This window comes from Periplaneta americana, chromosome 9, assembly GCF_040183065.1.
Source record: "Periplaneta americana isolate PAMFEO1 chromosome 9, P.americana_PAMFEO1_priV1, whole genome shotgun sequence".
Taxonomy (NCBI): domain Eukaryota; kingdom Metazoa; phylum Arthropoda; class Insecta; order Blattodea; family Blattidae; genus Periplaneta; species Periplaneta americana.
This window is the reverse complement of record NC_091125.1, coordinates 91,759,881-91,774,698: the sequence shown is the minus strand read 5'-3', so window position 1 is coordinate 91,774,698 and position 14,818 is coordinate 91,759,881. Positions and strand designations below refer to the sequence as shown.

At 34.9% G+C, this 14,818-nt stretch overlaps 1 protein-coding gene and 1 non-coding gene across 4 annotated transcripts in view; one reads left to right on the top strand and one right to left on the bottom strand.

The window, feature by feature from the left end:
• Orco (odorant receptor co-receptor) overlaps positions 1–14,818 on the top strand; it is a 93,240-nt gene that overhangs the window by 33,021 nt on the left and 45,401 nt on the right. For all 3 annotated transcript variants that reach the window (XM_069835281.1, XM_069835279.1, XM_069835278.1), the window contains exons 3-4: positions 1,316–1,526; positions 6,174–6,357. In XM_069835281.1, the coding sequence (XP_069691382.1) occupies positions 1,316–1,526; positions 6,174–6,357 (395 nt within the window). The remainder of the gene's footprint in view (positions 1–1,315; positions 1,527–6,173; positions 6,358–14,818) is intronic.
• TRNAS-GGA (transfer RNA serine (anticodon GGA)) lies at positions 3,185–3,256 on the bottom strand. The gene has a single exon. It is a non-coding gene; the product is annotated as a tRNA-Ser (tRNA).

Genomic DNA, 14,818 nt, shown 5'->3' with positions numbered 1-14,818 from the left:
TTGAGATTCGAAGGGAAAATTGTACCGTAAACTAGGGTAAAGAGGATCGATCACATGTGGTAAATTGGATCATATGTGTATTGTTAGATAAGTCAGCGCCACATGGATCACACATGCAAAGAAAACTATTTTTAGTAGCATTTATAGAAGAAAGGTTTTCTTTGCATGTGTGATCCATGTGGCGCTGACTTATCTAAGCAATACACATATGATCCACTTTACCACATGTGATCCTCTTTACCCCAGTTTACGGTACTCTGTCTATTTATAAGAGCTAGAGAAATGTTACATGTAGGGTTTCAACACAAATCGTTGCTCTTTAAGTAAACCTATCATAAACCGAATAAAATCACAAAAATTGATCTAGGACTTACTTTTAACGATTAATTGAAAATTAATTTGTATTTCTGTTTCTGTACTGAGTTTTTATTTGTTTAAGAAAATATGTGGTAGACCTGTATAGAAAGGGAGGATGTTTATAATATATATTATCATACACGCTGTACTCTGATACTCGTTTTCTCGATTTTCCAATATTCAACTTTTTGTAACATTCAAAATGCTCTAATGAATGCAGTTTTTCTCCAATCCTAGTAAAATTTTACACAAAAGTCTACAAAAACATGTGATGTAAACTGACACGTGTGTTTTCTTCTGGTATTTAAGATAATCACCGTATGTTGAGGATGTGATAAGTTTTAACATACTGAAAAAAGAACAACTAAAAGGGTATATATTTTCTTTTCTCAGAAAGTAACTGGAAAAATATGAAAACCGTGTGTCATATTTTACATTACATCTATCTGGGAATAAATTAGATATAAATTTTAAGAAAAATCATGCGAGCTTTGAAAATTGGAACAATTAAAATTCAGTATAAAAGAAAACAACACAACTTAATTATAAGTAAATTAATTTGAATATAAAAGTGAAAATTTGTGTATGCCATGTATACATTGTGAGAAATATGTAGTAAAAGTTACAGTTATTAGTCTACAACTGTAGAAGTTATAAATTTCACAGATCCATAGCCTTAATGTTGTCAAAAATTAACATTGCATTAGGAAATCATTCACCTATTACCACGAATTTCAGTAATAAATTTTATTCAGAAACAATGAGTTGAGGGAATTCATTTTCCCAAATAAATTCCCTGAAAAATGATTTTGTTCATAACAATGATGTAAGGTTATTAATTTTTGCTGAAAACAGTTGTGAATTGATATGTACGACTTTTTCCAAAACACTGATGAATTGAAGGAATTAATTCTGCCAAGGATTGAATAAATAATTGAGTATTGTCTATTGTATTCAGCTGATCTGGCTGTTCCTGGCTCTACTGCACGCCATGCTGATGGACACGATGTTCTGCTGCTGGCTGATCTACACCTGCGAGCAGTTGATTCACCTCAAAGAGATCATGAAACCTCTCATGGAGCTGAGCGCTTCTCTGGACACCGTAGTGCCTCACTCCGCGGAGCTCTTCCGTGCAGTCAGCGCCAATACCAACAACCCTGCGGCTACAGGTACACGCGTATGCTTATGAAGATCAATGTAGTTCAGCGGTGACCAAACTGGGTACCGTGATTATATCGTTTAATCAAAGACATTCATACTGGTAAGGGGAATTTCCTGTACATTGCTCTCTGTAAGCAGTGTCGGTACCATGTCGCTCTACAAACCTTCTGTCTCTAGCTGAAACAAGGTTTCGTACAGAATGTAAAGAGGATTTATTCGTTGTTCTGTCGGAGAAAATTTAATATGTTGTTTTGCTCAACGGTTCAATTAATAGTAGTATAATTATAGAAGCGACATTACAGGGCATTACGCTGAATATACAGGCATTAAAGGTATTGTTGTTATTATTATTACTATTATTATTATTATTACTATTATTATTTATCAGCAAGTGTTACCATATTTCTTATATACGTGCCTGAATATACACGCCTACATCTTCCCTTGAAGGATAAAATAATTACTAGACTACGCTATATCTCCATTTTATTTTTTTTAATCTTTAAATGATTATTACCAGTTATTTACTACTTATTGATTTAATAATAATAATAATAATAATAATAATAATAATAATAATAGTAATAATAATAATGGTAATACTAATAACAATACTGATGACATTATCAGTAGCTGAAGTAGTAGTAGTAGTAGTAATAATAATAATATAATTTTTTATTTTATTGGGTTATTTTACGACGCTGTATCAACATCTAGGTGATATGAAGGTGATAATACCGGTGAAATGAGTCCGGGGTCCGACACCGAAAGTTACCCAGCATTTGCTCATATTGGGTTGAGGGAAATCCCGGTAAAAACCTCAACCAGATAACTTGCCTCGACCGGGATTCGAACCCAGGCCACCTGGTTTCGCAGCCAGACGCGCTGACCATTACTCCACAAGTGTGGACAACAATAATAATAATAATAATAATAATAATAATAATAATAATAATAATAATAATAATAATATAGAAAAACTGATTGAATATTACGTGCTAATGTAGTAATGACACGAGCTATTAAACTCCCAGAACTGAAATCAGCCGTAAATCATCATCATGAAGAGAAAGATTACATGAATAAATGGAAGCCAGCCATCTAGTGCCGAACGAAATAGCTCATTCTTTTATGCCTGCCAATGGAGGAGAGTTTTTTAAAAGCGTAATCATCAAGGTGGCTGAAATAATTTGTCCAATGAAAGTTGTTAATTAATTTTGTAAAAACTGCGGATTTCTCGACTAAATATCCAGAAGAGAATTCAGGAGATTTCTGATTGTGTTCATTGAGGAATATTTAAAAAAGCAAGAGAATTTGTATATATATATTTTATTGGTTCTTCATGACAGTAGTGACATTACTGATACAGCAAAGCTTGCGATTTTTATTAGCGGGTTGATGAAGAACTCAATGTTAGTGCACGAACCACCACTGGTTGTAGTTTTCATTCCAAGTACCTCTCCTCCGACTCCTTACTTAATAGACTGTCTCTCGCGTGTAATCACTGCCATTCGAGTTCTGGTCACCGCTGATTTGTAGTTAAATGACATCTGGGACAAGTTTTATGAACATAATATTACCTAATATTATTACACTCATGAAAACTATTTCGTTAACTGACTAAATTCTCAGATGATGAGAGAGAGATGGAACGGAGAAAAATTCTCTCCGGCGCCGGGATTTGAACCCGGGTTTTCAGCTCTCCGTGCTGATGCTTTAACCACTAAGCCACGCCGGATACAATCCCGACACCGTTGAGAATCGTCTCAGATTAAGCTCCATCTCTTGGGTTCCCTCTGGTGGCCGCCCTCTGCACTACGTCATAGATGTCTATGCACGCAGGACCGAAGTCCATATATGTGTAGAGGTGCACTCAGATGAGTGACTGGTTGGCCGGGGTCCGACGGTATGGGCGCCGTCTTTAAATCACAAAGTGATTTATTACGCATATCTCTCATCATCTGAGAAAGCAGAATATCTGCATGGAAATATCATATGTACGTCGGTACATCAAAATAAATATGACTAAATTCTGTTTCACGGACATTCTACCGTTCGTCCGAGCGGTTATGTCGCAGGGTCGTCGAAGGGGAGGAAATTACGTGACATTTACTTACTTACTCACCTACTTACTTACTTAGTTACTTACTTATAGGGTCCTTTTCTTCAAATTATTTTAAACAGCTGTATAATATTACGTAGACTTCCAGTTCAGAAGAGCAATTTTATTGTTTTCAGAAAAGAGCTAAGACTGGCCTAGCCATTAGCCATTGCAGAGGTGCCAGCAGAAAAGGGTGGGGGAAACCGGGATGCGACATAATGGAGCACAGTACACAACTTATAAAATACATACACTAATATTATTAGTTCATTAGTCTGCTGATACTACATATATGAGGTTAAGTCGCGGGTCGTCATGGGTGGTTTAATCTGTTTATAGTCCGTTTATGTCTTTGTAGTCAACATTAAGGAATTACATTTTTCTTATAAATTTGATATGAACTGTTAGCTTTATATAACTGAAAGAAATTTTGAGGTACCAATAAAATTAATTATATTATGCATTAAAATGTTCATCCATGCAAACACTATACCAGTCAGCAATCTATATCGCTCATTTTCTCAAACATGCATCTTCGAGATTAAAAAAAAAATTGATTTTACATTTTTCTTACAGTAATTTAATATAAACGTTTAGCTTTATATCTGTGAAGAAATTTGAATAGGCCTATATCTATAAAATTGACAAAGTTATGCATTAAAATGTCCTGCCTTTCAAAAACATAATATCAGCCAGCAATATGACATTGTATTGCTCATTTTCCCAAACTATTTAACTCAGTGGTCGTCAGCAATCGCTGAAATGGGTAGAGTGCATGGAGGATAAGGAGCTCTGCTCCGTCGTGCACAAGGAATAGAGAGACAGCATACCCGCCAGCAGCGACGATTGCACGCTAGGGCTGTGTCTTGTCCGCGGGTAATTGACACTAGCCCGAGCGTGCAGTGTTTTGATGACCGCTAGTTTAAATCATATCGTACACAATTACATTTATATTACTGCATGAAATTTTGCATGGCTCTTGTTCTTAGTAAAGTAAACAAACTATAGCTCAATTTTTAATTTATATTTAACAGAATTTAAAATAAAAAAATCAATGAAAATTTCTTGAAAATTTTAAAAATAATTTTCTTCCCCTTGTAGTACAGATATTGTAACCAATGAGCAAGGAATGTTAATATGACTGTTATCTTTAAATTAAAAGAGTACTATAATGTTGAAAGTAATTTTTTAAATAGCAGTTTGGTATAAATCGCAAAAGACAAATTTTGAAAATTCACAATTTCAAAAACGTTTTATGCAGACAAACATAATTTCATTTAAATCTAATCCTAGAATATTGCACGATGTTCATGAATCACCCTATTTTCATTCATTCATAGTATTCCGCCCAAGAAGAGGTATTTTCCTGCAAACCCAGATTTCTTTTTACATACGATCCATATATCTTAATGTCATCTATAATCTGATATCTTCTTCTGCCAAGAACGTTTCTTCCCTTCACCATTATTTCAAGTGCATCTTTCAGTAGGCAGTTTCTTCTCAGCCAGTGACCCAGTCAATTCATTTTTCTCTTCCTGATCAGTTTCAGCATCATTCTTTCTTCACCTACTCTTTCCAACAAAACTTCATTCCTTATTCTATCTGCTCATTTCACACGCTTCATTCTTCTCCATATCCACATTCAAAATGCTTCTAGTTACTTCTCTCCACTTCGTCGTAATATCGATATTTGTATCCCATACAATGCCACACTCCCCACAGAGAACTTTATTAGTCTCTTTGTTAGTTCTTTTCAGAGGTCCGCAGAAGACGCTTCTTTTTCTATTAAAAGCTTCATTTGGCATACTTATGCTTCTTTTGACTTCCTGGCACCATCTCATGTTACTGCTTATAGTACACCCCAAGTATCTGAAGCTGCCCATGCTCTACTGCCTCATTTAGGATTCGTACGTTTATCTTCTTTATTCTTCTTGCTATGACCATGATCTTTGTGTTGTTTGCATTTATCTTCATCACATACTCCTCACAGCTGTCATTTAGCTCCAGCAGCATATCCCTTAGTTCAGTATAATGCTAACAACGCCATATCTTCAGCAAATCTTATGCACTTTATTCTTCTTCCTCCTGCTATCACGCCTCCCATGTCCTGAAAACAACTCTTTACTAAATTCTCCCCGTAGATGTTGAACAGGTTAGGTGATGTGATGTGCATGCACCACGAGATTTTTCAGTCGGGTAAGGTTGCATAAGTAAATTTTGAAACCAGTATTATATATATATATATATATATATATATATATATAATTTTATTCTCACAACGTTTAAAAAAATATATACTATATATAGTATATATTTCTCTTTTAAATAGGTTAATAGAACATTATTAATGTGTTTAAAATAAATTTTCATGAAACGCAATAATTTCAAATAAAACAAAAGTTAATCTTCGTCGGAGAGGAGATGAAATTACTAATTCATATCACAGGGCAGTAATAATTATTCAGATAATTGAAGTAAATGTAAATTAAGTTCTTTGAGACTTGAAAGTGAAAATATATCGGATTACAAATCTATGAACGTATATGGATTTCAGGCGATGACGGCATCCGTGCTATATACAGCAATCAACACGACTTCTCGAATTTCCGGCTAAATACTGGCACATTGGCGAACGTCAATACTGGTAACGTGGGACCAAACGGCTTGACGAAGAAACAGGAGCTTCTGGTACGGTCAGCCATCAAGTACTGGGTGGAACGCCATAAGCACGTCGTCAGGTAAGACAGGAAAACCTATATCCTCACCGAATTATAACTATTTTATCAGTAATAACTTCACAGTTTGGAAACGCATTTCTTCATAACTTCTATTAAATTTTTGTCGGACGAGTTCAGTGTTGTGTGGTAAAGAATTAGGTCGATTTCAGTTATCTTAGATTACGTAACATCAGAATGGAAGTTAACGTTCTGCCCTCTAGATTGAGTATGATTGAATGTATGGGTAATGATTACGACAGTCGTTAGTAGATCCAAGTTTGCGGGTTAAAATCCGGCCCAAATAAATTAAGTACGATAACATAATAACATATCGTCCCATCGCAAGGTAATAGTTATTTTACGGTGCGTAAACAATAATGCCTCTGAATGCCGTCCGAACTCTCCTCCTTTGTATCGTCCTGAGTTCGATTCCCGGTGCCGGAACAATTTTTTCTGCAATAATAGGCTTCTACATGTTGACTACTTATTATAGTCTTGATTATTCAATGAGAACGACGAGGTGTGTAATGATTTCAACTATAGGTAATTATGAACAGTTGTGAGGTTAACTACATTGATCAAAGACCCTTTGTAAAGTAATTTGAATTCTGTAATTATATAATAGCTATAATAACTTTCTGCTCTGATGGAGTTTCTGTGCAATTGTTTTTAAAGATTGACTTTTTCGCCACATTTTTATAGTCTGGATGCTGCGTTTCATATAAATGGACATATTATCTCACAAATTCAAATAACGCTTCCGTTTCATCGGCCATTTTTTACGAGATATCCGCCGCGAACTCTGTGGAAAAACACAACTCCCAATCAGTCCGCCGCGAACAGGACTAGACCGCGGCGTCAGGCCGAGTGCTGTTTGACTAGAATGATGCAATCTAACGTAATACCACAGTCTAGTACAGTGATGTCAACTGATGCCCATAGGAGCAAGCGCGCGCTTTAGAGCCCAGGAGAGCCTGAGCGCTTTACAGCGGAAAGGAAAGAGACAGACGAAAGAGGTAGTATATGCCGCTTGGTCGAGCTATATACAGGGATGGCCAGCTCTGATTCAATGGATAAAGGGAAGAGAACTTATTAAAACTGTATCCATGGTAATTTTTAGATTTGTCTGAGAAGTGTAAGTGCATTGCAAGAATGTATGTTTTAATTTTAATGTTCATTTTTCACAAGTTTGCTTTTTTATTCAAAAGGATTATTTTCTCAAAATTTTTACAGAAAAGTGAAATTTTCAGACGTTTGTTTAGTAGCCTTACAGGTACTAACACAATGTTTTCGTAAATCTAATATATCGTAAATACATATTACTGAAGATGTGTATTAAAATGTTTGAAAATATTCGCATGGAAAATGTTTGTAAGGAAATGAATTAGCAAAGCAAATACTGTTACATCACAAACAAAAGATATGTGCCTATGTGTTGGTAAAACGTCAGCTCTATAGCTTCAGCAGATTTCGAGATAATTTAATATTCTGGTAACAGAAAGTTGCGCACCAATATCACCTAAAAGCATAATGCGATATGAGTTTTATTATGTAATATTAGTTACAGTTAAAACATATACCTAGACAACTTTTCTTTGTACTATAATATTGTTTTGATTACTTTTACAAGGCTAAAGATACCATCAATATCAATTTCAACTTATCATGTCATATTCAGTGTCTTTCTTTGGGATAACACTTATTTTTATCAATGATGTGTTTAATTCACTTAGTACAGTATAGTTGTAGTTATTATGGAATTTGTGTGAATATTCCTTCTTTACTCTTTATTATGTTATTAACGTTTAAAACACAACTGCAATATTAGGCTAAGAAATAGGTGTTAGTACTTTTGTTTTACAGACAATATAGAAAATAACAAACAGAAAGAAGCCATATAAAAATAACGACATAAAATTTCACGTTCCGTTTGAAGTTTGTGCATCACTGTTTTCTTAATCCAACAGGCTGCTTATTCCCCCAAGCATACCTAGCGCTTAATGCCCACGCAGGACGTCAAGGTCAGAAAAATGTCGTTCGGGCTGGTATCCTCAACCTAAAATCAAAAAAAGGGTTGGAATAAGTCTACCCTCAAAAAATAAATAAAATGAAAATATCTTAATCTCCCAAAAGTACAATAAAGTATATTTGCTAAAATAATTATAACGAATAAAAAAGCGCTTGCTTTGACATCACTGGTCTAGTATCCAGGGTGTTTAAAAAATACGGGGCATAATTTCAGGTATGTATTTCCCACATGTAGACAATCAAAATAGTTCATTACAATATGTGTCCGGAAATGCTTCATTTCCGAGTTACGGCCTTCGCAACATTGAAATTCACCGGAACGTTTTTCTTTCCGCAGGTCGTTGCCGTCAAAGGAGACATAAAGAGGGCACTCTGACAGTTTATTCCGAGGCGAAGGTTACATTCAGTGTTGTGTAGGCGTACTTGGATCGAAGGTTTCCTGATCGATAGATAGGTAGAGGTGGCCCAATTGCTTGGCCTCCACGCTCACCTGATCTGAACCCTCTCGATTTCTACTTGTGGGGCCATTTAAAATCATTGTTTTATTCGTCTATGGTGCCTGATTTGGAATCCCTTCGGAATCGAATTGTGGCATGTTCTGAGGACATACGCAATACTCCTGGAGTTTGGGATCGTGTTCGCAGGTCAATGAGACATCGATGTGAGGTCTGTATTCAAGCAGGAGGTGTACATTTTGAACATCTTCTGTAATGACAACGACCTGCGGAAAAAAAAAAAAAACGTTCCGGTGAATTTCAATGTTGTGAAGGCCATAACTCGGAAATGAAGCATTTCCGGACACATGTTGTAATGAACTATTTTGATTGTCTACATGTGGGAAATACATACCTGAAATTATGCCCCGTATCTTTGAAATATTCTGTATACAGTCACGAAGCTCAATAAGTAGGGACTATGCATCCATAGACAGTTGCTAACTACTAGGTTCGCTACTATCCCCTCATCACAGGCAATGCGAAATAGGACCCGCACAGTCCATTGTTCCTAGTACCCTCAACAACTCAAGCTTCGTGACTGTATATACTAGACCTAGACTGTGGTAATACAGAGTTCGCGGCGGACGGTCCGCTGGGTCCGCGCGGACAGTCCGCGTTCTGTTTGACAAGGTCTTAAAGGACCGAGCATTCAGCACGAACAGTTAACAACGTTGTCAAATTTCATTTTTACTTTGGAAGATGCAGTGCAGTACTTTTTTCAAGAATTTAATTTAATGCATTAAACTACTGCAATTTAAAATTATAATATTGTTTAAGTTTGAAATCTGTACTCTTAAAAGGGGTAAAATGAAGAAAACGTCATTCGTTGGTTGGTCGCTGTTTGGTGAGAGGTGAAGTCTTTAATTGAAGATAAAATACATTTCTTTTATTTGTTTTTACATCGGTTCTAAGAAAAATCGTCCTCTAAAAGGGGTGATTTCCTAATAGGAGTGGTCTTTAATAGAGATTATACTATGTTGTCTTTAAACTTACTTTGTTTAGCATGATATTACCATATAAGTGCACTTTTCTTTACTCAATGTTCAAGAGTTTTTATTTAGAATTTCATAATTGTCATTTTTAGTTTTAGAGAATTTTAAATCTAAAGCAGTGATTTTTATTAGGAATGTTTTGAAAGTGATTTCCATATTGTTATTAAAACATGCAGAAAATAGTTTAGCTTCTATCGCAATCTATTAAGATATGATAGATTTTACGGAAGATGATGTCACTCCATAGACGTGGATTAATAAAATGCCAATGTGCAGAAGTTGAAGAGAAGGTTGAACGAATGCATGATTTAATCATTGGAGATCATTGTTCGCTAGACGTATTGATGAGCTAACAAAATTTTCAAATCGTACAATTACAACCAATCTAAATTAGTATTTTAAATTTCATTTAATGTCAGTCTAGAAGCTTGACATTGGAACAAATCCGTGGAAGACTGCTTTGCTCTAAAACCAATTCCGCTTTGTTCAATTGCTATTCAAGGAAATGTGTTCTAGGTCGATTTGTAACGGTTGATGAAACATGGGTTCACCACTTTAATTCAGAATCTAACATTCAAAGCATGGAGTGCCGTATCGAGATTCTCCCTCACTTCGCAAGTTCCGGATACAGGTCTCAGCGGAAAAGATTACGGTGATAGTATTCTGAAATGCTGAAGGAATTTTAATGGATGAATATTTGAACAGAGATCAGACGATTATTGTGCAACATTAATCATACACATTCGCAATAGAATGAAATAAAGCGCTTTGGTTAACAAAATTCTCTGTTGTGGATGTAATTCACAATCCTGAATTTGAACTTCTGAACATCCTCCCTACTTCTGTGATCTTTTACTAGACAGAGAGAATTATGATAATATAATAATGGCAATGGAAGATTAATTTGCTGGCTGAAATTAAAACAAAGAGATGTAGCCTAATACTACAGGGACATAGGTCGAAGCAATATCTTCCAGTTTAAGGTGACTTCAAGTGGTTGTACGAAAAGATCATTATAAATTTGTTAATATTTAAACTACGTATGTATAAAAATGTTATGTTCACTTCTTTCTTTTCTTCCTTTGAGCCATGACATACCATGCAAGTAAGGTTATACACCCACACCTGCCTGTTGTAAAACACATCACTCACAGATATTTTCGGAAGTGGTTGATTCTGTTGACAGTCAAATACTACCTTGACTGATCCCGGTGAGTCACTTTTGACATGACTGTAGAATTTCTTAGCTCTTAGTTTTTGTATTCGCTTTGCAATCACAATAACTTTTTTATTATTTTATAGTGTCGCTAACTGGAATTTTGCGTTCTGTTTTTCACAGTGGGAACATACCGTACGTAAGAACGAGGATTTCCAAAGTCTAAATTGAATCTGGTCATGAATATGTTATAAAATTCTGTTAGTTTGTTGACTCCAAGACACATCACTCACAGATATTCGGAAGTGGTTGATTCTGTTGACAGTCAAATACTACCGTGACTGATACTACTACGTCATTTGTGAGATGACTGTAGAAATTTAACAGTTTTCCTCTGCTTTTTTCTTTTATTCTTTCCTTCGTCTTCAATTCCTTTCCTCTTTACTTAGATAACGTTCTTCGCTTTTTATTTTCCTCCATTTTCTTTTTCTTCTTCATTCTTCTCTTTTTCCTTTTTCTTACCTTCTCCTCTTTCTTTTCCTTTCTCTTTTCTATCTGCTTTTCTTTTTTTTTCTCTCCTTTTCTCATATTTTCTTTTATTCCTCTTCTGTTCGTCTCTTTCTTTGTCTCCACTTTCTCCATTTCCTTTTTCTTTCTCTATTTCTTCATCATTCCCTTTTATCTTTACTTTATTTATTCTGTTTTACCTTTCTCTTCTTCTTATATCTACTTTTTTCCTTGTTTTTTTTCTAATCTGTTTCTTTTTCTTTGCTTCTCGTCCTGTTACCCAGCTCTTCCCCATGTGTGCAGACTTTGTGACGACAGTAGAACCTCTATTATCCGTGATAATGAAGGGAGTGACTGAACGGTTAATCGAAAAAATCGGATAATCCGTAGGATAACATATTTTCATAAATTAAGTCTGTGCATAATACATACAGTTTCGTAATTTCCTTCGTGCTAGATAGTGGATCAAAAGTTGACTATTTAAGTCGGGTTTCAGCGATGGACTTTTAAGAGCCAAGGAAATTCCTCGTGATTGCTATCTACGAGAAGATAGGAATAATACAGATCGCGTGTTGTGGATTTACATACTGTATACACTTTGTCCTTTCTATTAAATCGCTCACGGCTGTAATACCAAACTCGTACTCTGATTCGAGACGAGTTACAGTTGCCCTTTTACCAAACAGCTCAATTATTTGCACTTTTTTCGATACTTATCAAACATGTTTTCTTTTGACAATCGTAGAAGACATTTTGCAGAGAAGTAACGCAGAAGAGTAGGACCAAGACTGAATTGTGCAGAAGTTTGCTATAAGTTGTACGTAAGTTCTTGGAATCATTTCTTTGAAGACATGTGTAGTGATTTTTATTCAAGTTGGGGAAAAAACACCTACAAGTAACGTTTCCTATTGGCAGCAACGGCAGCAATACTGTGTAAGGGTAAAGGCTTGTAATAACACATTCTATAAAATCTACGTACTAATGAAAGGTACTGTACACTTATATATGCTCTTTTCTGCAGCAAACCAAAAAAAAAAAAAAAAAAAAAAAGAGCGAAAGAAAGACAGCCGGATAATCCGTTGATCACTTAATAGGGAGACAGATAATCGGAGCTCTACCGTATCGAGATCCTCAAAAATAATACACAGATGTAATGTTTAATTAAACGCTTTAAAGTATCTGAGGGCAAAAAATTATTTAAATATATTTTATGTTACTTGTCTATCCTGATCATATACAAAATAGCACGTAATGAATTACTATTTATTTATAGGTTTTGAGTAGACATTATTGAATGAAACTTAACAAAGTACGACTTATTAGCCGACTATGAATACCGTAATCATATAAGTTAAGATTTTCCAATAAGTATAACTTAACAAAGACATACTTATTGAACAAATAAGTCACTGACTATGAATACCGGCCTAAGGTGTTTATAAATTGTAATTGTATTATAAATTTAAACAAGAAACTGATGGCTTCACATTTTTTTAATTTATAAGTAGTAGTACAGATAATTCTGTTAATAAAATTTCAGATTTCTAGCCCAATCACAAACAGAGAAGTAAGGAGATTTGTTTTTTGTTCCTTTGCTGTTATATGAAGAAAAGGACCATTTATGCGTTTAAAAGAAGTGACAAAGACAAACTACAGAGAATATCTACGAGTAAATTTTGTTTCACTTTCAAGAGCCAAAATATAGTTGAGAGAATACCGGCGTGTACCCAATGTCTGAATATGAAATTGAAATTAACATGAATAATACACAGCCACATTACAGTGTTCAGCTCTTTGTTTTAAAATATTCGAATATTTATTTATTTAAGTCTGACTTGTAAACGAGTTTTCAACACAGGATAGTATAAAACAGAGTACATACATTAAATAACTAATGATATCAGTATTAATACATGGGATATAATGAATTGAGTAATTTAAATACTACGATTTTTGAAAGTGTTCTTAGTCACCGGCGTAGCTCAATCGGCTAAGTGCTTGCATGCCAATCCGGAGATACGCTCGGGCGTGGGTTCGATTCCCGCTTGGGCTGATTACCTGGTTAGGTTTCTTCCGAGGTTTTCCCCAATCATAAGGCGAATGTCAGGTAATCTACGACGAATCTTCGGCCTCCTCTCGCCAAATACTATTTCGCTAACACCACTCCCATCAAGGCTAAATAACTTAGTAGTTGATAGGGCGTCGTTAAATAAGCAGGTAATAAAAATGTGTTCTTGTTTTAGTAATACTGTACAATATAATTTTGTTCATTCGTGTAAATTTATTTAGAAAAATGAAATTACATTAAAGAAATTTAATTTTACAGGTTTCTGATCAATGCTTTTCAGGTTTTTACTTTGCAAATATTAACTGACACTATTATACAAAGCCTTGTTTGTGGAACTCCATTATTTCCTCATTGGAGTCGTTCCATAATTAATATTACTCATATGTTATTCTCAAGCTCATTATTTGTTTTTTGTGTTAAGTATTATGCTCATTTTTCACACCTTGGCGGGTTACTTGACGTGGAATAGCAATTATGGTTTTGCAAGACGTGGTCGCTAAAAGAGAAATATCCGTGATTCTGTCACGGTAGATGCACATTTATCTGGAATATTAATGCCTTGAGTGGTATAAACAAGACGCTATACTGTCCAGCTAGTCTAAGTGATTCTTTGAAATGAGTATCATATCTTGAAGTTAATTATGCAGCATTATAAGTTGTGCATAAAATGTAATAAAGGCCTATACTTCCTCAACTCGTACTTAGCTCTTTTTATTGCAACAGTCACTTTTAGTTTTGATTCACTTAAAGGTATTTAAGATTAAGGAAGCGCTCATTACGTAGTTTAAATTAATTAAAACGAGACACAAATTTATTATACACCTAATAAAAGAATCTTGAGAAGTTACAAATACTGTAAATATTTGCACATCCTCGAACAATTTTTGTAAGATTTAAATTTTCATAATTTCTTTATAAGACTATATAGACCTATAAGTTATTACATATTATTCGTTCACTTATATTTAGCTAGTGAAAAAGGATTGTATTTATACAGGTCTTCAGCCATTGAAGAGTATCGGCACACGAAACTTAATAAGAATCTAATTTTTGGACCTACAGAATATATCTGTTATGGTAACAATTATTAGAGGAGAAAAATTCGCTCCAGCACCGGGGATCGAACCCAGGTCTTTGGTTCTACGTACCAAGCGCTCCAACCATTGAGCTACGCCGAAGTTCAATCCACAGCACCGGATCGAAACCATCTCTTCTAGTGTTTTTCCCTTTGTGG